The following is a 27521-nucleotide window of genomic DNA, read 5'->3' as shown; positions in this document are numbered from 1 at the left end:
TCTTTTCATTGGCCTATGTGTCTGTTTTTATGCTAGTACCGTACTGTTTTTGATTACTGTAGCTTTGTAATACAGTTTAAAATTAGGAAATATGATGTCTCCAGCTTTGTTCTTTATCAAGATTGCTTTGGCTATTTGGGGTCTTCTCTTGTTCCATAAGTATTTTAGAATGTTTTTCTGTGAAAAATGCCTTTGAAATTTTTATAGGGATTGTGTTGAATCTGAATATCCCCTTGGGTAGTATTGGTATTTTAGCAATATTAATTCTTCCAATCCGTGCACGTGGTATATCTTTCTATTTATTTGTGTCTGCTTTAATTTATTTCATCAGCATTTTACCATTTGTAGTGTACATATCTTTCAACTCATTGGTTAAATTTATTCCTAAATATTTTATTCTTTTTGATGCTGTTGCAAACGGGATTGTTTTCTTGATTTCCTTTTCAGATAGTTAAGTGTTGGTGTAAAGAAACACACACCTTTGGGAGATAAAGAGTACAGTATTTATAATTACACTGACACAATAGAAGTAAGTAGCTCTTTTGTGCAAACATATTATCTTCCAGAAATTATTCTCCTTGAAGAGGTCAGCATGAAACAGAGTACAGAAACCCAAGAGAAATGATAATGGGCTTTCTTGAAGATGGTGTAGGATAGTGTTTAAGGGGATGGATTCTGGAGCCAGATACTATGAATTAGAATCCCACTTGTGTCATTACTTGCTGTGTAATTATTTTCTCAGGCTGTTGATAACCAGTGTTGTAGCTGGACCTACCCCTGTGGTTCTTACTATAAATTGCAAGAGGCCTCAGTAATAAGCACTGGGAAACTTTGGGAAAAAAAAAAAAGGTTTATTACTCACAGGTCCTGGAAAGCATACAGCATACCTAGGGGCACACAGCAGGTTCACAGGTAGAAAGGGAGCGTGAGAGAGCTTGGGCTTGGTGTTCTGTTTTTATTGAGGTAAAATGAGGGGCCTAGGGTTTCACAAGTTCACTTTGTGGGCAGATTTAAAACATAAGAACAGGAGTTTAAAGTGTGGGATGAGAAAAAAACAAACATCCCAAATAGTCAGTTAATTTAAATCAATCAAGATCTCTAAAACAAATGAGCATTCTGTGTGTGTGTGGGTGGATATAAAGTGGCAGGGAGTGTGGCTGGCAATGTATTTATTTGAGATAGCCTTTAAAATGGATCCCTCCAAAATCAAAGTTAAGTCAGGCACTTGCATTACAGAAAGAAAAGCCAACTATAGGGCTTACACTAGAATGATCTTTCACAATGATTCAACTACCCTCTGCCTCAGTTACCCATCTGTAAAGAAGAGAGAAATTGTATCTATAATTTAGGGTTGTTGAAAGGATTTTATGAATAAAATATATGTAAAGCACTCATAATAATGACCAGCTCATGAGCACCATATGTGTGTATATCATCATCACCATCATCATCATCAACATCATCATCATCAATAGCATACAAGTGAAAAAAATAATGGGAGAAATGAACAAACTGCTGGTGGTTAATGGTTTGGATATCTGTATGTACCTAAAGGTTATTGATGATCTGAGAGTAAGGCCAGGAATTAATCTGCCTTATTCTTTTTATTGACTGCACAGCAGTTCATGGTATGTGTGTAATGTATTGGTTGAAATTTCCTTCAAAGTACTGAAGAAGAGACATTCCCCAAACCTCAGTGGCTTATAACAATAGATATTTATTCCTTGGTAAAAAATTTGCAGGTTAGAAGAGGCAACCGTGCATCAGTCCTGGGTCAAGTTCAGGTCTGCTCTATGTGTTTCACATTCTGAGACTAAAGCTAAGGAGCTTTAGCTACATGAGATGAGCTTTTTATCTCATGGTGAATGCCAGAGCTCAAGAGGGCAAACCAAATGATCTAAATCCTTTCAAAGCTTTTTTATTGGAAGCAGCATTTGCTATGCCTGTTCATAAACTGCTAGCTAAAGCCAGCCCAAAGTCAATGGGATGGAGATGTGGATTCTGCCCCAGAAAAGCCATGACAAAGAAAGAAAAGGAAGGAAGAATTGTGAGCAGATAATACTGTCTATCTAACTACCAAACAAAATGAACCAGAATTCCATTAGTATACATGAAAATTATTTCTAATTTTTCACTATCATAAACAAAAGTGTATTGAACATAAAATATATTTATTCATTATATATATCCATTATGTGAGATAAACTCCTAGAAGTGGAAGTGTATTATCTAAATACAAAATTTTTCCATAGCATTTTCCAGTTCTTCAATTATTAATGTATTAATTTACTCTCTTGTCCATTTCTTTACCTGAAGAAAGTTCTTTCCATAGGGGCATTTGGGGCTTCTTAGAAGAGGCTACTGTGCTAACAGGTGATGCAAATTATTTGGTAAAGCATAAAGGAGATCAGCCATGGAACTGCCACCTAAAGACACAGAAAGGAGGAAGGTAGGCCAAGGAGGCAGGAAAGACAAAGTAAAAGAAAACAGTATAATCCAGAAGAAAAATATTGGATATGTTAGGTACTTCCTGGAAAGTGTGAAGAACCAGAGTTAAGTAATCAAAAGTTGGTTTCATTTCTCTGTTATTATCATTTTATAAGTGTCAGGGCCCTCTTTACCTTGGAAGAATTTATTATCCTGATGCAGTCAAAGACTCAAGGAGTTTAGCTCCTTAAACCAGTTTCATTGGTGACCAATACTTACATATAGGTTCCAAGAAACCATTCTTCTATCCCATTACACAAAATTACCACAATGTTAGCTCCTTCTCAATTCAGTGCTATAACTGCTCATATCCTACAATAAAACTTTCTACAGTCTGATGGCCTATAAATCAGCCTGCCCTTGTAATTTCTGCCCCATGTCCTGGGAGGTCCTTCTCACCTTTTCCTTTCAGAAAGAAACTGGAAACGCCCATGAAACCAAAGAATTGACATTTTAATAGACATCTTAGCTCTCGGACCCATTTCTCATTTCTAGCACTGATTAGTTGGCAAATGCCCAGTAATATAGGCAAGTTCCACAAATCAGCTACAGAGAAGATTAGGAGCATGCTGAGACAAAAAGAGTTTAAGTTATCCCTGAATGGTGCAGCTAATAAAGGTTAAGAAAATGCAAGTTGGAGAGCTGTGACAGTGCTTAATTACTGACCCTAAATAGTAGATATTTGTCATTATGTCTCTCTTCCCATACTGGAGTAGTTCCACCATTTCATTTGTCTTGGTGGGAGGTAGAACCTCTCACCCACTTACAGATAATGAAAGCAGCAATATTGCTTGCCCGGTTTCCTTGAGAACTAGAGCATGGACGCCATGACCAAGTCTTGGCCAGCCACATGGACCACCTCATTTTGAATCTAGATGCGTTGTTACAAAGAACAAGAAGTGGGCAGTTCTTTCTGGAGGTTGTCACATCTGGTTGTCAGGCCTCCAGGGGCTATGCAAATGGCTAGTACTGATAGTGTTGTTGATGATATACGCGGCAGTGAAAAGAGTCTACAGCAGTGATCTCATCAGACCAATTCTAGGATATGATTTTGATTGTGGTTATGACCATATGATCTTTCTTAGTCTTGTTTATTTTATTGAGCCCGGTTGCTTAGCCTTCTTGGAAATTCATGAGTTTCACATACTCTTTTAATAAACTCATTTCCTCCATGAATCAACCAGAATTAGTTTCTGTTGCCTGCATCTAAGAATGTTACAACCTTGTTGTTTAATGGCAGACCCAGAAAACATTCTCAATTATAATTAAAGTTACACAAGTGGCTTACACTAAATACATAGTTTCATGTGCTTTGGAATTAAGGGACAGCTCAGGATAATATTCAATGGTAAAATCCATAATATGTTCCTAATTTAGATATTTCTGAGAAGTTCTAAAGGAAACAGATATGCGAAGGGCAAAACTGTTTCCCCAGAATCATAGATAAAACTGGGAACTGTGTTTTGGGTTTTTATCTAAAGGAAGAAGTCCACATTCTGCTCACCCATTTTCTGAAGGCTCCCTTGACATCCCCATTCCTCAGGCTGTAAATGAAGGGGTTCAGCATGGGGGTCACCACTGTGTACATGACTGTCAGAATGCGACCCTCAGTCACTGAATAGCTGGTAAGGGGCCGGAAGTAGACCCATGTGAGTGTGCCATAGAAGATAGACACCACAGTGAGGTGGGAGCCACAGGTAGAAAAAGCTCTCCATTTGCTCTTGGCCAAGGGGATCTGGAGGACCACTGAGATGATGCGGGCATAGGAGACAATGATGAAAGCCAGAGCTCCATTGATGACAATAACACCCTCCGTGTGAATCATCAGGGTGTTGAGGTAGGGGCTGGAGCAGGAAATCTTCATCAGAGGGTAGAGGTCACAGAAGAAATGGGGAATCTGGTTATCTGCACAGAAGATTAATCGGCCCATAAGAAAGGTGTGCAGCAGGGCATGAAGATGGGAGAGGATATGGCACAGAGCCACCATCTGTGAACACAGCATTCTGGTCAGGATCATAGGGTAGCGGAAAGGGTAGCAGATAGCGATGTATCTATCATAGGCCATCACAGCCAGAAGGAAGTTTTCCATGGCTGCAAAGCAAATGAAGAAATAGGTCTGGGCTAAGCAGCCCATGTAGGAAATGGCCTTTGTAGGCGAGAAAATGTTCTGTAGCATCTTGGGGACCGTGGTGGAGGTGAAACAGATGTCTGCCAAAGCCAAATTACTGAGGAAGATGTACATGGGGGTGTGGAGACATGGAGTAGAGATAATCAATGTGATGATGGCAAAGTTCCCAAAAATGTTGATTGCATACATCAGTAGAAAAAGAAGAAAGAGTGGGATCTGCTCTTCCAGGTGGGTAGATATGCCCAATAGAACAAAATGGGATACACTGGTCCAGCTGTTATTGACCATCTGTTGCCATAAGAACAAACAGGATTATTATTTTTTTATTGAGATATATAATTGGCATATAATATTATATTAGTTTCAGGTATACACCATAATGATTCAATATTTGTATAAATTGCAAAATGGTTGCCACAATAATTCTAGTTAATGCCCATCTCCATACATAATTCCAAGTTATTTTTCTTGTGATGAAGACTTTTAAGATATACTCTCTTAGCAACTTTCAAATAATGCAGTACAATATTATGAACTCTGCTAAAAATGCTGTACATTACATTTTCATGACTTATTCATTTTTTAACTGTAAGTCTGTACCTTTGAACTCCATTCACCCATTTCACCCACTTCCTGCCCTCTGCCTCTGGCAGCCACCATTCTGTTCTCTGCATCTATGAGGTTTTTTTTTCTTCTTTATATTCCTCATATAAGTGAGGTCATATGTATTTGTTTTTCTCTATCTGATTTATTTCACTTAGAATAATGCCCTTAAGGTCCATCCATGTCATTGCAAATGGCAAGTTTTCATTCCTTTTTTTATGGCTGGATAGCATTCGTGTGTGTGTGTGTGTGTGTGTGTGTGTGTGTGTGTGTGTGTGTGTACATGCCACATCTTAAGCCATTCATTCATCCATGGACATTTAAGCTGTTTTCATGTCATGGCTATTGTAAATAATGCTGCAGTGAACATAAGTGTACATACATTTTTTTGAATTTAGTATTTTTGTTTTCTGTGAATAAATACCCAGAAGTGGAATTGCTGGACCCTATAGTACTGATAGTACTGGGCCTCAGGCCTGGGGGCCCAGATTATAACTACCATATAGTAGTTATAATCTTATTTTTTTTTTAGGAAGCTCTGTACTGTTTTCTAAAAAAGGATTATTTTTATAGATTTGAACATTTGAGAAGCCTGCTTAGTTACTATCACTTTTGTGCTCCAATATAAACTACACACGGTGTTGATAGACAGATCAAGGACTTAATTCTTTTCCAAAATAACGAGGTGTGGATTTTTCATTGTCATCAACATCACCACTACTACAAATTGTACAGATTCACCAGTTTTAAAAATTAGAAAACTAAGGCATGGAAAGTTTAACCTTTTTTGTTTGTTTGTTTTGTTTTGTTTTGCCCACAAAGGGAAAAATCTGAATTTAAAGTCATGTTTATTGGACTCCAAAGACTATGCTAGTGATACCATATAACATGACTCCTCAAATTAAAACCAAGGCACCTTATACATGGTAATAAGACCTCTTGATGGGCTACATAACTGAGAAATCCACCTACTAAAAGGGTTTCATAAGTTATTTGGTCCAACAGTTTCTATTTTGAGGAATGCGTATCCCTGGTGGTACCCAAAGACTTCTCAAAGAATATACAGACACGTTTCAGGAGAAACAGTTTCCAGATTCTCAGCTTCTATGTTTCTCTTTTCTGAAATCATTTTGTCATCAAGATGACTTGAACCTTATGCATTATTCTGTCTTTTGCCTAACAAATGAAAGACATATTTTCATTCATCCCAAATCTTACTAGATGCACTGACTCAAGATAGAAAACCCCAAAGAAGTCAAATGAAGGAACAATCAGAATATGAATAAAATGAATGACTTTAATAACCAATAGCAAATCCTTTTTTTTAGATAAGGGATTTCCAATCTTTTGCTCTCAAAAAAACTGAAGGAGACTTAATCTAATTGTCAGCACACCATTAAAAATAATTTTTGATAACATGTAACACTAGTTTCAGTCCTATTACTTGGACTGTGTTTGGCCCTTTGGAATCTCACAGAACAAGTTTATTCTTCAACATGAAAGCCCTTAAGAAATCTAAACATCAGTCAAAAAAGGCAGACGGTGCAGTGGTGAAAAGCCCACACACTGGCCTGGGATCCCGGCTCTTTCATTTAATAGCCTTATGATCTTGAGAAAGTCACTTATCCTCTTTGAGCCTCAGTTTCCTCATCTCTAAAATGGGGGTGTTAACAGCACATCACTCATGAAGTTGTGTTTATGAGGATGAGGTGAGAGTTCCTGGTTCTTGGTAAGTGCTCAGTAAATGCTGGCAATTAAGCCTATCAATTTTTCAGTCCTGTTTTACTGGTCTCCAGGTTTTTCTGGGAGTGAGTGTTTCTGTCATCCAGGTCTCTCTACAGCAAACCTACTCCACGCTGTCACTGTCATTAAAATTTGGTTCCCAGAACTAAGCAAAGTGCTGTGTGTCTGGCCTTTCTTCACAGGGTTGTCATAATGATCTGGGCTGGTCATAAATCATAGCTTTTGGGGAGGAAATCAGAGTTGGCAGTGCACAAATGAGCTGCATCCATGTCTAAACCCAAGAAATCTTAAACTTCACAATTAGACTATTGGGAGAAAAAGTATGAACTAATTAAGAACAGCCTCTCTGTAAGGCACTTGTACATACATTATCTCATATAATCATCAGAGCTATTCTGAGACACTTCAGCTGCAACAGTAACTATTCGCATCTCACAGATGAGGAACCAAAGCTTAGGGAAGTGACTTGCTGAGCATAACTCAGTGTTAAGTGGTCACCTTATGTCTGGATACCTTGAGTGCTCCAAATGTCCAACTACATCACACTGCCCACTTGGTTTACTTAGCTTCTTGCCCCTTAGAAATGGATTTATTCACTTCTGCTGGCCTATCTGCTTTTATATTTCTAACTAAAGGATGTCACCATGATACTACTCAAGAGGGTGAACATAAGACTTTTCAATTATAACAATGTGGAAATTCATAATATGCTATAGACTTATTCTGAATTGGTTTCATTATGGAATGATGATGCATGAGATCTAAAAGTTGTAGCCACTCATGTACTGAGCCCTTTCTATAAACCAGGTATTGTTCTAAGAGCTTTACCTATGTGCTTTTCATTTGGTGACCACAGAAATTATGTGACATAGGTATTATTATTTCCATTTTATAGATGAAAACATTGCCAAAGGGGTTCTGTGACATCCTCGAAGTCACAGAGTTAATAAATGGTAGAACTGGAATTTGAATTCCGTTACATCTATCCTCAATGTCCATGCTCTTAACCACTGGGCTATGCTATCTCTTAAACATTCCCTAACTATTCCAGTTTCTATGTTTCTCTTTGTTTCTTCCTTTCCCACTGTGCTATCTTGTGACTTTGGCCAGTGATGGGTGTCTACCACGTTTCTTTTCTAGTTTAATTCCCATTTTAGAATTGGAGAATAGATCTTATTCTCATTTTCAGATCATTAAATTAAGAACCAGAAGGATGGATTAATGTCCCCAGGGCCACTAAACATAGGGTTGGATCACAGAGCTAACTCAGAAGTAATGCTCTTTCTGTCCCAGCTCACCCATTTAGGATCTATGTTTTATTCTCATCCTGCACTTCCATCACCTAACTAGTCTGTCACTGTAACTGGACCCTCCAAATAGGAGCAGGTGGCCCTGATTTTATGGTTTAGGAAGTGTGAGATGTTTCCTCTCAGTTCCTCTCAGGGAGGTTGTAAGAAGGGAATGGTCTCTACTGGACAGTTAGCAGGCTATGGCTGCTACCTGGGGTAATGCCCATAAAGCTCCTGTGGCAAAGCTGCTCATAAGAATGGAGAAAGCCCCAGAAGCAGTTGGAAGGTGGGCTGCCCTGAACCTTGGAGTCCTCCTCATTTTCCTTATAGCTCCTGGAGATTATCCTGCCTGACGAATAGTGCAGCATATCGGCTCCCTATGGGCAGAGGAGAATAATGTGGTGTGGAAGGGGGTGGGAAGCCAGGAATGCGGAACTACTAGAGAAGAAACTTGCTTTTTTTTAGTTTATTTATTTATTTTGAGAGAGAGAGAGAGAGAGAGAGAGAGAGAGAGAGAGAGAATGAACAAGAGGGGGAGGGGCAAAGAGAAAGGGAGAGAATCCCAAGCAGGCTCTCTGCTGTCAGCACGGAGCCTGATGTGGGGTTTGATCTCACAAACCATGAGATCATGACCTGAACAAAAATCAAGAGTTGGAAGCTTAATGAATGGAGCCACTTGGGCACCCCATGACTCTTGCTTTGTAAAAGGATGTGGATGGAGAGAAAGTAGTGTAGTGTGTGAGAATGGTCTTAATCCAGGAACCAAAAGATTTTGGCTTTGGTCCCAGATTGGCCATGAAAATTTTTCTGGAGACCTTAGGAAAATCACTTCATTTTGGGTTCCCCAGTTTCTTCATCTGGGAAATGGAAAAAGTAATACCTGCTTTCAATACAGAGCCTTTGTAAAACAACAACAACAACAACAACAACAACAACAACAACAACAACAACCAGCAGAAGGGACCATGGACATAGAAGCCCTGTTAACAAGTCCTGTGAAACAGTGCAGAGTTGTTTCTTTTAAACTCCTGTAGGAATTCTATCACAGAAGAGGTCCCCACAACTCCTGACAGGTCACAAACTTTCCTGATAATAAGAGTTGCCTCTTTCCAAAGTGACCTTTATAAATAGAAGAAGCACCTGGATAACAGGACTTACTCTATTTTCTGAGTTTCTCAGTTTGATCATTAGTTCCTAGAAGTGGAAAGAAAAGTCTTGGTCCATTTTTAAGAGAAGACAAAGATGATGACCATGTCCAGGGATTCACTGTAGGGTCATCCAATCCTGACTACCCATGAATACCTCCCCAAGTGATTGAAACTTTCTGGCATTCCATCACATATTTTCTCTTTCACTCAGGAAAATTTCCCTGAAAGGAAATACTCTTGACTGTGTAAATCATTTGGGCTCTTTGTGTTTGTTTGTTTGTTTGTTTGTTTGTTTGTTTGTTTGTGGCTAGGATTTCATAAGGGAAGGGAGAGTCCATGAAGACATAGCATGTGTGAGGGTAGCATAAGGAAGAGGCACTATGAAAGGAAAGAAAGAGAAAAAGGGAAGAAAGAGTCAAAGACAAACCTCACGATGTGCACACTGCTGCAAAGGATCCAGTTTGGGAAAGGTGCTCATCCCTCCAGAAATCGCAGAGAGCCTAGAGAGGAATTGCCTGAACTGCTCAGAAACTGCTGTTGGGTATGCAGTCCTGAGTGCAGAGACTCACCTTATTAGGAGCCTCTGACTGGACTGGAGTCGGTTGGGCTTGGCACTTCCTTCCTCCCTCAGGCAGCATGTGTCATGATGTCTTGTTCTGACAGTGGCACAGAGCTATCCACTCCAGGAGGACAGAGGAAGTTGCCCAACCTAGAAGAGAGGAAGGCATCAGGAAGGAGTTGAAGAGGAAGAGCAGCCAGCCTTGTGGGGGTGCTTCTGCTGGTCAGGGGCAGGAAGGCATGTCTGGGAAAAGGACTGGAAGGTTTTATCCATGCTTCTACATGATTCCATGGTTCTCACTGGCACAGAGCCCCAAGTGTGTCATCGTCCAAATTTGCTGCCATCTCTGGGGAATGGGGCTAACAAGGCAGTTCTTCCAATATTAGCGTCAGTGACTGCCTGTGGTTTGGCATATGATCCTGGGAGAGTGGCCAGGACCTGAGAGATCAGCCTGGACATGAGGTTCTCTGACAAGGGCTCCAAAATTGGACTCTGAGAAGAAAGCCCACAAAAACTTAGATATGGTCAAGGCGTGGATGGGGTGTCTCACTACCCTGAATACTTAAAAATGTAGCCTCTTGTTTTATATTTCATTTAAATGGTACACTCTTATTAAAAAATATTTATCAGTGAATGATGTATCAGGTGAAAAATGAGACTCTAGGAGTAATTGCTATTAATGTTTTGACATGTACCCATCCAAACACTTTCCTATGCACATATGTACAATTTTGTTTTTACAAAAATGGGATCATTTGTTCTTGAACTTTCTTTGTTTCTCTCATCAATATATCCTAGATGTTCTATGTCACCATCGGACCTACATTGTTGTTGTTATTTAAAAGACTTTTTAAATGTTTACTTTTGAGAGAGAGAGACAGGCAGAGTGTGAGCAGGAGAGGGGCAGAGAGAGAGGGAGACACAGAAGCAGAAGTAGACTTCAGGCTCTGTGCTGTCAGCACAGAGCCCAACATGGGGCTCGAACACACAGATTGCAAGATCATGACCTAAACCAAAGTCAGACACTTACTGATTGAGCCACCCAGGTACCCCATTACCTCCTTATTTTTAAAAATATTTAATACATTATTAGATGGACCACAAATTATTGTAGTCCTTACTCATGCCATGTATCTCATTTTTGGGGGCACTATTAAAAAAGCAATGCTACATGGACATTCCTTTACAGATATCTTTGTGTACATATATTTTTCTAGAAATGGAAGTGCTAGATGAAAGTATATGTGAATTTTTAATTTCAGTTGGTACTATAAGATTGTCCTTCAAAAAGTTGCAGCCCATTTATACAGCCTCCAAGAGCATATGAAAGTGTCCTTTTCCACACAGCCTAACACACTGTATGCAAACTCTTTACTGTCTCCCAGTCTGATGATGGAAAAAGAAACAATACTTTATTGTAGCTTTACTTTTTATTTTTCTAATTTCTGAGGTAACTTTTTTTGTATTGTTTTTGACAGTTTTAGGGTTTCTCTTCTTTGAGTTTTCCAACTGTATCCTTGCCCATTTTTTTCTCTGTGGTTGCTCTGAGTTTATTATGAATTTGTAAGGATTACAGTGTGCTTAAATATTTTGTTATGTTTTCCTTCTTGATCTAACTCATAACTCTCTAACTGTTCTTAGTATGCAGCTTGGATAGATATTTTCCCTTCTATGTATGCTCCCTCCATTCTGGGAACAACACAAGTCATTCATTTCCCTAGAAACAGAAATGGGACATTCTTATCAGCTCTCATGTCAGCCTGTTCTCAAACATCTGAAATTCACATGGACACAGACATCATTGAATGCACATAGTTGGCAATCATAATAGGTAACATATGTTGAGTATATACTATATGTCAGGCATTTAAAGTGCTCAGATGCAAGTGATGAATCACTAAATTCTATTCCTGAAATCATTATTACTGTATATGTTAACTAATTGGGATTTCAATTAAAAAAAAAAGGTTTATAGAATGGAAAACCAAATCAAACCAAAACAAAACAAAACAAAAAAACAAAAAATAAAGTACTCAGATGCTTTTGTGTCAGTTAATCCTCTCAAGGGCCATATGAGTTACCTTGATATTCATTGTGGCATTATTCACCATAGCCAAGATATGGAAACAACCTAAGTGTTGTCACCAGATGAAAGGGTAAAAAAAACATATGGTATCTATACACCCAATGGAATATTACTGAGCCATACAAAAGAAGGAAATCCTTCCATTTGTGACAACATGGATTAAGCTTGAGGGTATTACGCTGAGTGAAAAAAAGACAGAGAATACAACTACTATGTGATCTTGCTTATATATGGAATCTAAAAAAGCCAAACTCATAGAAACCAAGAGTAGATTGGTGGTTTCCAGGGGCTGTGGCAGGGGTGGTGAAGAGAAATGGGGAGAAGTCGGTCAAAATGTATACATTTCCAGTTATTAAGATGAGTAAGTTCTAGGGATATAATGTTCAGCATGGTGACTATAGCTAACAATACTGTATTGTTATTGTCATTGTATTGTTTAAAATATACACAAGAGTTGTGTATTTTAAAGTTGCTAAAAGTGCAGATTTTAAGTATCCCCCCCCCACACACAAAAGGCAACTATATGAAATAGTGGATATATAAACCTTACTGTGGTAATCATTTCACAATGTATATGTATACCAAGTTGTCAAATTCTACACCTTAAACTTACACAGAGTTGTAGGTCAATTATATCTCAATGAGTCTGGAAAAAATAAACAATAAAAAAGCTTTTAATGGGAACAATTAAATTATAGTGTTTGGGCACAGATGTGTATGTGGTCAAATTAAAAGGGAAATCAAGGAAGTAATTAACATAAAAAGTAAGAATAGTGGTATTTTCATAGGAGAGAGAGAATAGCACTTTGAAAGAGGCACAAAGGCAATTTCTGGAAAGCTGGCAATGATCTATTTCCTGAACAGGCGGTAGATACCTATGGTTTGCCTTGTGACAAATTGTCAAAGTGTAAAAACAAAAATTAGAAATTAAAATAAATTTTTAAAAATTTCAAAAAAGTTTAAATAAACATTCCAAATAGAACTCACTCACTTATTCATTAATTTCTATATTTATTTCTTCACTCTTTTATTTAGCTAAATCCTATGGGATGCAGGAATGGAATAAGACAGAGCTCCTCCTTTCATAGAACTTAAAAGTGTAGAAGACGTTATATACTAGACTACAAGTGCCATGAAGTCAGGGGCAAGGTGTGCTTTGTTCTTCACCCAGTCCCAGTGTCAAATGGAGTGTCAGACACCTCATAGAAACTTAGTACATATTTGTAGAATGGGTGGAGGAATAAGTAAGTAATTTCTGAGGAAATTACTTATTGAAATACTATTGAGATAAGTGCATTGAAAGAGAAATGGGGATCAGTTATAGCAGTTTTTTGATGGAATCTTTTGGGTTTTTCATATGGAGTATCATGTCGTCTGCAAAGAATGAAAATTTGACTTCCTCCTTGCCGATTTGGATGCCTTTTATTTCTTTGTGTTCTCTGATTGCAGAGGCTAAGATTTCCAATACTATGTTGAATAGCAGTGGTGAGAGTGGACATCCCTGTCATGTTCTTGACCTTAGGGGGAGCTCTCAGTTTTTCCCCATTGAGGATGATGTTAGCCGTGGGTCTTTCATATATGGCTTTTATGATCTCGAGGTATGATCCTTCTACTTTCTTGAGGGTTTTTATCAAGAAAGGATGCTGTATTTTGTCAAATGCTTTCTCTGCATCTATTGAGAGAATCACGTGGTTCTTGTCCTTTCTTTTATTGATGTGATGTATCACATTGATTTGTAGATATTGAATCAGCCCTTCATCCCAGGTATAAATCCCATTTGATCATGGTGAATAATTATTTTAATGTATTATTGGATCCAGTTGGCTAGTATCTTGTTGAGGATTTTTGCATCCATGTTCATCAGGGAAATTGGTGTGTAGTTCTCCTTTTTAGTGGGGTCTTTGACTGGTTTTGGAATCAAGGTAATGCTGGCTTCATAGAAGGAGTTTGGAAGGTTTCCTTCCATTTCTATTTTTCGAACAGCTTCAAGAGAACAGGTATTAGTTCTTCCTTAAATGTTTGGTAGAATTCCCCTGGAAAGTCATCTGACCCTGGACTCTTGTTTTTTTGCAGATTTTTGATTACTAATTTGATTTCCTTACTGGTTATGGGTCTGTTCACATTTTCTATTTTTTCCTGTTTCAGTTTTGGTAGTGTATATGTTTGTAGGAATTTGTCCATTTCTTCCAGATTGCCCATTTTATTGGCATATAATTGCTCATAATATTCTCTTGTTATTGTTTTTATTTCTGCTGTGTTGGTTGTGATCTCTCCTCTTTCTTCTTGATTTTGTTTATTTGGATATTTTCCTTTTTCTTTTTGATCAAACTGGCTAGGTGTTTATCAATTTTGTTAATTCTTTCAGAGAACCAGCTTCTGGTTTCATTGATCTGTTCTACTGTTTTTTTTTTTTTTGTTTTTTGTTTTTTTTTTTTAGTTTTGACAGCATTGATATATGCTCTAATTGTTATTATTTTCTGTCTTCTGCTGGTTTGGGATTTTATTTGCTGTTCTTTTTCCAGCTCCTTAAGGCATAAGGTTAGGTTGTGTCTCTGAGACCTTTCTTCCTTCTTTAGGAAGGCCTGGATTGCTATATACTTCCTTCTTATGACCACCTTTGCTGCATCCCAGAGGTTTTGGGCTGTGGTGTTATCATTTTTATTGGCTTCCATGTGCTTTTTAATTTCCTCTTTAACTTCTTGGTTGGCCCATTCATTCTTTAGTAGGATATTCTTTAGTCTCCAAGTATTTGTTATCTTTCCAAATTTTTTCTTGTGGTTGATTTCTAATTTCATAGCATTGTGGTCTGAAAATGTGCATGGTATGATCTCAATCTTTTTGTACTTGTTGAGGGCTGATTTGTGTCCCAGTATGTGATCTATTCTAGAAAATGTTCCATGTGTACTGGAGAAGAATGCATATTTTGTTGCTTTAGGATGAAATGTTCTGAATGTATCTGTTAAGTTCATCTGGTCCAGTGTGTCATTCAAAGCCATTGTTTCCTTGTTGATTTTCTGTTTAGATGATCTGTCCATTGTTGTAAGTGGGGTGTTGAAGTCTCCTACTATTATGGTATTATTATCAATGAGTTTCTTTACATTTGTGATTAATTGATTTATATATTTGGGTACTACCACATTTGGCACATAAATGTTTACAATTGTTAGGTCTTCTTGGTGGATAGACCCTTTAAATATGATATAATGCCCTTCTTCATCTCTTGTTACAGTCTTCATTTTAAAGTCTAGATTGTCTGATATAAGTATGGCTACTTCAGCTTTCTTTTGTCAACCTTTAGCATGATAGATGGTTTTCTATCCCCTTACTTTCAATCTGAAGGCATCTTTAGGTCTAAAATGGGTCTCTTGTAAACAGCATATAGATGGATCTTGTTTTATTATCCAGTCTGTTACCCTATGTCTTTTTTTAAATATTTATTTATTTTGGGGAGACAGAGCTAATGCAAGCAGGGGAGGGGCAGACACACACACACACACACACACACACACACACACACACACACACAGAATCTGAAGCAGGCTCCAGGCTATGAGCTGTTAGCACAGAGCCTGATGCAGGGCTTGAACCCACGAAGTGTGGGATCATGACCTGGGCTGAAGTCGGATGCTTAACCAACTGAGCCACCCAGGCACCCCAACCCTATGTCTTTTTATTGGATCATTTAGTCTATTGATGTTTAGAGTGAGTACTGACAAATAGGAATTTATTGCCATTATGTTTCTTCTAGAGTTGGGGTTTCTGGTGGTGTTCTCTGGTCCTTTCTAGTCTATATTTCTTTTGGCCTTTTTTTTCCCTGTCTTTTCTCCCTTCAGAGAGTCCCCCTTAAAATTTGCAGGGCTGGTTTAGTGGTCACATACTCCTTTAATTTTTTGTTTTTCTGGGAACTTTTTATCTCTCCTTCTATTTTGAATGACAGCCTTGCTGGATAAAGAATTCTTGGCTGCATATTTTTCCAATTCAACACATTGAATATATCCTGCCACTCCTTTCTGGCCTGCCAAGTTTCTGTGGATAGGTCTGCTGCAAACCTCATCTGTCTTCCCTTGTAGGTTAAGGACTGTTTTTCCCTTGCTGCTTTCATGATTCTGTCTTTGCCTGAGTATTTTGTGAATTTGACTATAATATGCCTTGTTGATGGTCAGTTTTTGTTGAATCTAATGGGGGTCCTCTGTGCTTCTTGGAATTTGATGTCTGTCTTTCCCCAGGTTAGGAACGTTTCCCATTATGATTTGCTCACATAACCCTTTTACCCACTTTTCTCTCTCTTCCTATTCTGGAACCCCTGTGATTCTGATGTTGTTCCTTTTTAATGAGTCACTGATTTCTCTAATTCTTAAATCATGCTCTTTTGCCTTAGTCTGCCTCGTTTTTCTGCTTCATTATTCTCCATAAGTTTGTCCAATATATCACTGATTCGCTGGTCTGCCTCATCCATCCTTTCTGCTGTGGCATCCATTGAAGATGGATGCCATTTTTTATTTCATCCTGAGTAGCTTTTACTTCTTTTATCTCTGCAGAAAGGGATTTGAATCTATTTTCAACCCCAGTTAGTATTCTTATTATCGTGATTCTAAATTCTGGTTCAGACATCTTGCTTGTATCTGTGTTGACTAAGTCCCTGGCTGTCATTTCTTCCTGCTCCTTCTTGTGGGATGAATTCCTTGTTTCGTCATTTTGAAGGAAGAAAAGGAATTAATAAGGTAAAAAATAATTAAAATTAAAAACAACACCCCCCCACATAAAAATCAAATAAATGATGCTAGATCCTAGGTGTGTTTTGGTCTGGTTTTTGAAAGGAGTTTGAAAGATTAGTGAAAAAAGGGGGAAAAAGAAAACACGAGAAAAACAAGAAAAAGGAAAAAAGGAAAATGTTTGAAAATTTTAAAAAATGAATACAATGAAATTGAATAAAATGAAATGATGGAAGTAAAAAAAAGAAATGAAAAAGAGAAAAAAAAGAAAATTGTATAGATGGACCAGCGAACAGAGTGAAATACAATGGAAATTGCATTGTTTTCCCCTATAAGTCAAACTATGAACCACTTTATAGTCCATAAACTAAGTAGGCAGAGAGACTTATGGTGTTCCTGAGGAGCAAGGTTGGCCCAAATGGGCGGGGCTTAGTGTAAAGGCTCCATTCTCCACTAGATGGCACTGCTTAGCTTACTGGGGTGGATTGTTGTGGCACTTGTAGGTGTGTATGCGCATGCACGGGAGGGGTGAAAATGGCATCACCCAGCTACCCAGTCTCTAGTATCAGAACTCTGTTCTCCCTGATCAGCAATCGTGCACCTTTCCTTTGTCTCTGGCTTCCATCCACTCCCCGCTTTTACACTGTCCATGACCAAGCTGTCAGGTTGCCAGGTGGCACCTCCCTCCTGAGTTTTATCTCAGATACAGCTGTGTTTCCCAACCCCTCACTTCTGAAGGATTGTGGCTTTGACCTGCTCAGATCTTCTGGGGGAGAGTCTCACCAAGCAATGGCTGGGTGCCAGCCACACCTAGGAACATTTGTGGGACTATACTGCTGCTGATGCCCAGAGGCTACAACTGGGTGCCAGCCCACCCCAGAAAAAGTTCACATGATCGTGTAGCAGCAGCGTTTCAGGGATTATGGAAAATCACAACACACATCTGGCACCAGTCTTCACCCTTAACGACCTTGTTCCAGCACCAGCAAATGTGGTTGTTCTCCGGGGTCTGCTGGCACCTTTGCCTGTGGGTTGGGGGGGAACACACGCCTCTACCAAATGTCCTCCCAGCAGGGGAACAGCCTCTTCCTGTGTGGCCCAAGGACCCCCACATCTCACTCAGCTCCTGGGGATTTGCCCTTCTCACCAGAGCAGTGCCAGGTATGGAGCTGTGGAGTTTAGACTCTGCACTCCCCGTTTGTAGAGTCTTAATGGAATTTAAGCCCTCTCCTTTCTCCTTCCTCCTTTTTAGTTCAGTCCCTGTGGCTGTTTCCACTTTTTCACTTTCTCTCCAGCTGCTTTTGGGGGGGGTGCTTTTCCCATATTCTCCCCCCATCTCAGTCCTCTCTCCACAAGCAAAAACAGCTCCCTGCCCTCTGTGGCTTCTCTCTCCCCCCATTCACCTCTCTGTGCCACATACCTGCTGAGTTCTGTGGTTCAGGTTGTGCAGATTGTTGTGTTAATCCTCAAATCAGTTTTCTAGCTGTGCAGGATGGTTTAGTGTTGCTCTGGCTGTATTTCATGGACGCGAGATGCAAAAAAAAAAAAAAAAAACTTCTATGCTGTTCTGCCATCTTGGCTCCTCCCCCCAGAGCAACAACTATTATAAAGTATATGATTCAATTGGCTGACTGATTAATCAGCAGGGGAGGGGTCAAGCTGACAAGACCTACAACAATGCCAAAAGCAGCTATGAAAACAGCAGCAGCTGTGTGACAACAGGGGCAACAGCTATTTTTTGAGTCCCTTCTGTCTGTTAGATATCATGCTAAGCACTTTAATTACATTTTTTCATTTATTTGTTATTTTTCAAAATTATAAAAACTCATATTATTACCTCATTATTTCAAACAAGGAGATCCAGAGGTGTTAAATAACTTACTGTAGAGTCACCTGGCTCCTATGTGCTGGGGCTATGATTTTCAGATTGTTGGAGGTGTTTGGGGGAGCCCAATAAATGGGCTACTACTTTCCCAGTTGGGTTCTAAATCAATTAATGAATAAGACAAGGACAAAGAACAGACAGGAGCCAAATCACCACTTTACTACAGATAATGTCTAGGTTGAAGACATGACTTGAGGTGAGAATCTGCATGCTTTTCTGGCCAACTCCAGAAGCAGGTATTGCTGGATTAGGGAGAATTCCCAGGTGTATAAGTGGCTGCTTTGCTCTTAGAGATACATAGCAGAGCGCATGCTCCCTGTACACAGGGCTGGTTCTCAATAAGAAACAGGGATGGTCTGAACTGAGTGTGCCCAAATTTATGTTCTGGGGAAGGATGAATAAAGGAAGAAAGTGGGCAGTTGTTGTGCAAATTGAATCTCATCCACATGGAGGTACAGGTCAAGCCAGGTGAAGAAATATTCCTCCCAACACTAGTGCACCGTTCCGTGTATATTAAGTCAACCTTTGGTAATCCTTGTGAAGCAAATAGGAATTACATAATTACTGGAAGAATTCTCCTTAATTCATTTTCCACCTCCATCTTCAAAGACCTCCCAAATATTTACCTGAGAAAGCAGTTATCTAGAAGATCCTTCATAAATGACATGAAGATTGGAAACAGGGCTTCCAGAGTGTGAATGATTGAAGGTTGTCCTAACAGACAGAGGGAGGTCCTAAGATTGATAAAGGTAAATAACAGAACTGAAGATTTAGATTCCATAAACATTTATTGAGTATTTACTGTGATCCAAATAAGCTTATGTATTATTTATTATTTGTTACTCTTATGATATAGGTGTTTTACCAGCTTTAAAGATAAGAAAACCAGAACTCAAAGAGGAAGAATGTTCCCCAAATTACAGAGTGTGAAAGTGGAGGACTTTTGGTCTTGACTAGAAACTTCTGACTTCAAATCTTTAGTTCTTGTCACGATAACATTAAATATTATTGGAGGTGGAGTATATGCCTGTAGAGTCTTAGACCAACACAATTCAATCACTTTATTTTATCAGAGACATCAAGCGATTATCCAGCTGTCACACAGTTCATTTATGGCAAAGCCATCCCTGGAATCCAGGACTTAAACTAATGCCCCATTCTGGCATTTCTATAGAACACTGTTTAAATATAAAGTACCAGATTATTTCCTTTGTATTTCTTGTTACCAGAAATAATGAATCCTATATTCTTGAGCTAAAGGGGTGTTCCATAGTTCTAAGTTGAGCTAAACAAAATTTTGGGCTTTCAGTTTCATTTTATAAGTGTGCAAGTCTCTCCACCCACAGGCTTCTCTTAGCCACCAGTAAAAATAACAAGAGCCATTTTGATAGTGGATAATAAGCTTCTCAGAGCCTGGGCACTTCACAAAGATGATCTAAGGTTACCGACATCACTGGTCCCTCCCTGTCCTCAGTGTTAATCAGTACTTTGAAATATAAACATAACAAACAAAGACGTTTCAGGTTCAGGGAAGCTACAGTGGTTAGACTCTCAGGCAGCCAATTTCAACTCCCAGTTCCGAGCCTTGGATTCAGGACCCTGAGATCCTGAGAAAGAATGTTAGAGTGTTTTTCTTCTGAGTAGTTTTCCTAGCGCCCCCTTCATATCCCTGTTTCTTAGGCTGTAGATGAAGGGGTTCAGCATGGGGGTCACCACTGTGTACATTATTGAGAAGACTCTATTCTTTCCACCTGAGGGGGATGATGGAGGACATAAATAGACCCCAATAGCTGTGCTATAAAACAGAGAGACCACAGAGAGGTGGGAGGTGCAGTTGGAGAAGGCCCTTTGCTTACCCTTTGGGGAATTGATTCTTAGGATAGCCAATGCAATATAAAAGTAAGATGTAAGGATGCAGATGAAGGGTCCAATTAGCAATGTTCCTGCCACAAGGATGAGCACCAGGTCATTGACATAAGTACTGGAGCAGGCCAGATTCAGGAGTGGGACAAGATCACAGAAGAAATGGGGGATGATATTGGGGCCACAGAAAGAAAGCCTCGTTACCAGGAAGGTATGCACTAGGGCATGGAAGGTAGTGACCACCCATGATCCAGCCACTAATAGGACACAGCGTTGGTAGTTCATGATCATGGCATAATGGAGGGGGTGGCTGATGGCCACATAGCGGTCAAGTGCCATCACAGCCAGGAGAAAGTTGTCCAGATCTGCAAATAGGCCAAAGAAATAAAGCTGTGTCAGACACCCACCATAAGAAATCCTTTTACTTCCTGAGCCAATATTATCTAGCATCTTGGGAATTACTGTAGAGATGAAACCAATGTCAGAAAAGGACAGGTTGGCTAGAAAGAGGTACATGGGGGTGTGGAGGTGTAGGTCTGAGGCAATGGCCAGGATGATGAGCAGATTCCCCATCATGGTGACCAGGTACATGCCCAGGAAGAGTCCAAATAGGAGAGGCTGCTGCTGTGGCCACTCAGAGAGTCCCACGAGAAGAAATTCATAGATGTTGGTATGGTTTCTTCTATTCATGTCTGGAATTCTGTATGAAACAAATTTTATTATAAATAGCAAAAAGGTAAAATAATGCCGTAGAAAGTATTTCATATTCCTATTAGAAAAATCATGTGATTTTGGCAAAGCTCGAATTTATAATTATGCATGTTAAAAAGATAGTTTGGATCAAACTATTTGTAAATTTACAGATTGGTGAGAGCACTTGACCAGCTATCCAGGGCACCTTCAAACTATTCCAGCAGTCTCCATGAAACATGGTTGTACAATGTGAAAAACAAAGTGTCCTCTGATTACACAGATCCCATCAGCATATACTATTTTTCTCATTGACGAATAATATAATATAATTAAGTAAATAATGTTTTACTTACATGTAAAAGTTAATTAAAATGAAATGAAATCAATTAATATTATATATAATAATTATATTTATAAACAAGTATATAATCAATTTAAGATTTTTTAAAGGTAAAATTTCAGAACAGCATGTATATTTATAATTCTATCTTAGTTAAAATTAAAACATAAATGTCTTATGTTTTAGTTTCTTCAATTCAGGCCCTTTTTAAAGTTCCCAGCTTAAAAAAAATTTTTTTTTAATGTTTATTCAATTTTAAGAGACAGAGAGACAGAGAGAGAGAGAGAGAGCATGAGTGAGGGAGGGAAAGAAAGAGAGGGAGACACAGAATCGGAAGCAGGCTCCAGGCTCTGAGCTGTCAGCACAGAGCCCGACACAGGGTCAGGCTCACAAACCAAGAGATCATGACCTGAACCGAAGCTGGATACTTAACTGACTGAATCACCCAGGCACACCTAAAGTTCCCAGCTTTTTTTTACAGAAGAGGCTGTAGAAGTGCATTCTGTTCCAATTCCCACCAGCATGTCTAGGAACTATTTGTGCCTTTACTCTGAAAGCTTGATGTCCCTCACTTACCAATTTTTTTTTTTTTTTTTTGCTGTAAGTGGGCCTCTTATATATATATATTTTTTGATTCATATATGGCAAACCTAATTGGAAAGAGCCAAATCCTTAGTTTGCACCCCACCCCAAACTACACCTCAGTTTGTTTCTCGCAGAGTTCTGAGAAGAGAGTATCTTGACTTGAATATCTTTCTGTTCCACAGCAGCCACAGTGAGGCTACACGAGGAATCTCATTACTAGATAATTATGGGTTTTGAATTTATCCAATCCATACTCCTGTCTCTAACTCAATGAAAAAGTCAGTGTAACAATAGCTAACACTGGCTGAGCACTAGCCATGTGCCAGCCACTGGATTTTCTTGTGGTAACCCTGTGCAGTGACGCTATGCTTATCTTTATTTTAAAGATGTAGACACTGAGGTCAGGAGGATGAAGAAGATTGCCAAAGCTACACATTTAGGGTGTGACGTAAAGTTTATCTGAGTCAAAAGTCTAAGTTCTTAGTTCTGCTATGCTGCTTTTCAGGGTTTACTAAATCACTTTCTGACTCTTATTCAGCTTCCTGCATATTTTCATGAGAAAATGCACCATTAGGGACTTAACAAATAAACTGCTTCATTTATTCATTTCACTTTATCAAGATAAAGTTGGCAGATGAAAACTGTATATATGTAAGGTGTACAGTGTGATGTTTTAATATACATATACATTGTAAAATGATTACTACAATCAAGTTAATTCACATATCTATCACCTTAGAGAATGTAAATATCCATTCAGTTTGGTAGCTACAGTTTTCATGACAAATGAAGATATTGATATTTTTGGCTTGTGCATCAGTCTTTTGTGAGTGTGACTGGTGTGAGTCAGTCCATTTTAATTTAACCCAATGCTTGGATATGATCCAGTTTCTATACATGGAAAGCTAAAGACCTCAGACCATGATTATCACTCTGAGAAGCTCAGATTCTTTTCTTTCTGGTATCTCTGTCTTTTACCACCAACTGCAACCAAGTTGATTCAAGAGCTTAGCAAATAGAAGGAAGTACAGTGATATAATTTGTTGTATTCATTTAGTCATATCACCTTTATAGTCACAATTAGAAAAATGAATATTTATTCCAAATTTTCACTTTTCTTGCAAAGGTAATCAACCTTTAGGAGCATACAGCCCATCATAAACAGCTCCATTGATTCCAAATGAAAAACAAAAATAAATGAATATTCTCAGAATTCTTCTGATATTCTGGGAAAATAAACTAATAGAACTTAAAACAATTGACTTTTGGGGAAAAGATACATCCTCTGGTTTTGACTTTATTATGACAGATGGTCTAACACCCTGGCTAGTGGTCCAGGCTGTAGGAGAATGTCATACCCATGTGGGGGCATTTCCTGTACTTCTGAAAATGGAATCCCTACTATATCTATGCACTTAAAACCGCTACAGTAGACTCATTTATTTGTCACCAGGGAAAGTAATTAGGCTGCATCGTGTAAACAAAAAGAAACATTTAGTTGGTACAAAGGAAATTTTGACTCACCTTCTGTATCAAACCCAATAGTGAGGCTTTGAGTAGTTCATTTAACCTCTTGGACTTCAGTTTCTCCCTCTGTGAAGAAGGATAACTGAATTATGTCATAGGCTGTTGTGAGTCTCCTTATTACCATCAGGACAACATCCAGGCTTTTTCTTATCATGACATAATTAGCCCTTCCTGAGTCTGTCTCCATCTGTCTGTCCAGTGACACTTCCCTGTCATGCTATGCCACCCCAGGCTCACCTATGAAACTGCCCACAGCCCTCAAACAACTCACACGTCCTGCCTGCATGCCTTTGCTATTTAGCCATTTCACCTTCTTGGACGCCTCCCCCTCCTCTCTACCTGGTGATAGCTCAGGTGTTCAGCACTACAACTGATACCAGAGACAGGGTTCCTCAAACAATTTCCAAAGGACTAATCTGCTTCCCTTGACTGACTGGAAAAGGGAGGTATGGTCAATGACTTACTCTCAGTCTTGAGTTGGGCCCAGAAGAGCTCCTCATTTTTTCATGTTAAGGTTAAGATTTGTCTCTTCTGGGATCTTACTTATCAAGAGTGGAGAAGCCATATTTGATGGCAGAAGAAAAGACATCTTCCCCTATGTTTAAGGCATAAGTGGCTCTTGGGACATGGACCCCTCATCTACTCCAAGGATGGAGAAATGAGAGCAGGCCATCCTTGATCCTAAGTCAGCCAAACTGACTAGACACCCAGAAAAAAAAGAAGCTACCCACCTGCAGTTTCTAAAATAATCCCTAGAGCTCCCTACTGGAAGTTGCTGAGACACCTGGGAACACCAGTCTCTGAAGTATTCATTGTGGGAAAAAATTTGGTCTGTTGCCCAGTCCTCAAACTTGAAATGAACTTCTCTGTGACTTTGTGAAGTTCAGTTATTCTCTCTGGACTTTGATTTTCTCAGGTAAATAAGTCAGAAAACAAAATACTCTCTCATAATAAAAATCTTAGAGTTAACATTTTTACCATTTGAAGTGATAACTCATTATGATTTTAATTTGCATTTCCCCAATTCTTAATAATGTTGAGCACATTTTCATGTATTTATTGACCAGTCTTAGATCTTTTTATGAAGAATCTGCCCATTTTTATTGGGTTGATTGTCTTTTGATAATGATTTGTAGGAATTTTAATTCTGATTTGTAATGGATATACTTTCTCATTTTTCCTTTAGTTTAAACCTTTTAAAAACCCAAATTTTATCAAGATATTTAATCATCCTTAATTTCCAAACATCTTGCAACATTTCCTAAAAATGTTTATTTTTTAACTTGAATGTTTCCTCCACAAAGCTCTGTGTGGCAAACCTTCTGAGGTTTTATATATCTATGAATATTTGTAATATATCTCTACATTTGAGTGGTACCTTTGCTTGATATAAAATATTGATTTTAAAACCATATTCCTTCTATGCATTAAAAATATTTCATTGTCTATTTACATCCAGGATAGCTATTAAGAAGTCTGATGTGAGTAGGATTACTGTTTTTGTGTAGGCACACTTCCCTTTCTGTCAGAATTTTCTCTTTGATTTTGAAATTTATTAAATCTATGGAGGTGTAAGCCTTTTATTTTCTCTCCTTTTTATCACTCTATAGAGTTTTGAAATATGAAGTCATTTATATTTGAATAATTTGTCTCCATTATTTTTCTAAATATTTCTTCTCAATTTTATTTCTTATTCTTCTGGGACTCATACATAATATGAATTATATAATATGTATCATATATATGTTATATATAATTAATGAAACAGATGCATGAAGATCTTAAGTTGCCTAGCATACATTCTATACATAGAAAGCATTCAAAATTGTGAAAAATTTAAAAAGTATTATGAATATTGAATTAATGAATATTTATTATATTATATTATGAATTCATATTACATATATAGTAGTTTCAAGTTTTTATTTAAATTCCAGTTAGTTAACATACAGTGTAATATTAATTTCAGGAGTAGAATTTAGTGTTTCATCACTTACATAAAACACCCAGGGTTCACCACAAGTGCCCCTCTTAAATGCCCATTAGCCATTTAACCAATTCCCCACTCACCTCCCTTCCAGCAACCCTCCGTTTGTTCTGTATAGTTAAGAGTCTGTTGTATGGTTTGGCTCTTTCTTTTTTTTCATTAATCCTTCTTTTATTTTGCTTAGGGGATAAATTACATTATTTGATTACTTCTTATTGTGCTAAAATACACATAACATAAAATTTACCATTTTAATCATTTTATTTTTAAAATGTTATTTATTTATTTGTTTGTTTAAATATAATTTATTGTCAAATTGGCTAACATACAGTGTGTAAAGTGTGCTCTAGGTTTTTGGGGTAGATTCCCATGGTTCATCGCTTATACACAACACCCAGTGCTCATCCCAACAAGTGCCCTCCTCAATGCCCATCTTCCCCTCTCCCCCACCCCCACATCCACCCTCAGTTTGTTATCTGTATTTAAGAGTCTCTTATGGCTTGCCTCCCTCTCTCTGTGTTTGTAACTATTTTTCCCCTTCCCTTCCCCCATGATCTCTGTTAAGTTTCTCAAGATCCACATATGAGTGAAAACATATGATATCTGTCCTTCTCTGACTGACTTACTTCACTCAGCATAATACCTTCCAGTTCCAACCATGCTGCTGCAAATGGCATGATTTTATTCTTTCTCATTGCCAAGTAGTATTCCATTGTATATATAAACCACATCTTTATCCATTCGTCAGTTGGTGGACATTTAGGCTCTTTCCATAATTTGGCTATTGTTGAAAGCACTGCTATAAACATTGGGGTACATGTGCCCCTATGAATCAGCACTCCTGTGTCTATTGGATAACCATTTTAAAGTGCACAATTTAGTGGCATTAAGTATATTTACAGCGTTGTGCAACCATCATCTCTATCTAGGCTTTACCTTTAAGTTCAGGAACAATATCACTTCTCTTCAAGGTTTACTGAAGGTTCTAGTCAGGGCAGTCAAGAAAGAAAATAAAATAATAGGCATCTAGATTGGAAAGGAAGGAGCAAAACTGTATTTATTTTCTGATGATTTTGTATATACAGTTAACCCTTGAACAACACAAGTTTGAGCTGCACGGGTCCACTTGTATGTGGATTTTTTTTTTTTTTGTAAGTACAACATGGTACTATAAATGTATTTTCTCTTCCTTATGATTTTCTTAACATTTTTTTCTCTCTAGCTTAAATTATTATAAGAATACAATATATAATACATATAACATACAAAATACGTTTAAATTTTTTTGTTAATGTGTATTATTTTTGAGAGAGAGAGAGAGACAGAGAGACAGAGTGCAAGCAGAAGGGGGGTAGAGAGAGAGGCAGACACAGAATCCAAAGCAGGCTCCAGACTCAGGAGCTGTCAGTGACAGAGCCTGGAGCTGGGCTCAAACTCATGAACTGCAAGATCATGACCTGAGCCAAAGTCAGACGCTTAACTGACTGAGCTACCCAGGCGCCCCCAAAATACATTTTAATCAACTGTTTATGTTATTGGTAACAGTACCAATAACCTAAGCCTGACAATAGGCTATTAGTATATTAAGTATGTTTTGGGGGAGTCAAAAGTTATACATGGATTTTCAACTGCATGTGTGTGGGGGTCAGTGCCCCCTAACATCTGCATTGTTCAAGGGTCCACTGTAAAAGATACTAAGGAATAAAAAAAATAAACTACTAGAATGAATAAATGGGTTCAAAGATGGCAAAGTACAAGGTCAATACACAAAAATCAATGGCATTTCTACCCACTAGGAAGGAACAATCTGAAAATGAAATGAACAATTCTACTTACAATAACATCAAGAAGAATAGCATACTTAAGAATAAATTCATCTCAATAAG

The 27521-nt window shown here is 38.3% G+C and overlaps 2 protein-coding genes across 2 annotated transcripts; both read right to left on the bottom strand.

Annotated features, from left to right (window-relative positions):
- Nucleotides 1-146: 146 nt before the first annotated feature.
- Nucleotides 147-4903, bottom strand: OR1Q1 (olfactory receptor family 1 subfamily Q member 1). Its single transcript, XM_040481233.1, has 2 exons — nt 3992-4903; nt 147-479 (listed from the first exon to the last, which is right to left on the bottom strand). The coding sequence occupies exons 1-2, from the start codon at nt 4901-4903 to the stop codon at nt 444-446; spliced, it is 948 nt and encodes a 315-aa protein (XP_040337167.1). The 3' UTR covers nt 147-443.
- A 15357-nt stretch (nt 4904-20260) lies between these two features.
- LOC121034447 (olfactory receptor 1361-like) lies at nt 20261-21193 on the bottom strand. The gene has a single exon (XM_040481232.1). It carries the CDS (start codon nt 21191-21193, stop codon nt 20261-20263), a length of 933 nt encoding a protein of 310 aa, XP_040337166.1.
- Between the last annotated feature and the right edge of the window lie 6328 nt (nt 21194-27521).

This window comes from Herpailurus yagouaroundi, unplaced genomic scaffold (assembly GCF_014898765.1).
Source record: "Herpailurus yagouaroundi ecotype Mexico unplaced genomic scaffold, PumYag 160, whole genome shotgun sequence".
Lineage (NCBI taxonomy): Eukaryota > Metazoa > Chordata > Mammalia > Carnivora > Felidae > Herpailurus > Herpailurus yagouaroundi.
Note: the sequence above shows the minus strand (reverse complement) of the source record. Positions and strands in the feature narration are given on the sequence as shown.

Coding starts and splice junctions, on each gene's coding strand:
- LOC121034447 (XM_040481232.1), bottom strand. CDS start 21,193: ATGAATAGAAGAAACCATACCAACATCTATGAATTTCTTCTCGTGGGA.
- OR1Q1 (XM_040481233.1), bottom strand. CDS start 4,903: ATGGTCAATAACAGCTGGACCAGTGTATCCCATTTTGTTCTATTGGGC. Junction 480..3,991: donor AGGGAGCCTTCAGAAAATGG/GTGAGCAGAATG, acceptor TATCTCCCAAAG/GTGTGTGTTTCTTTACACCA.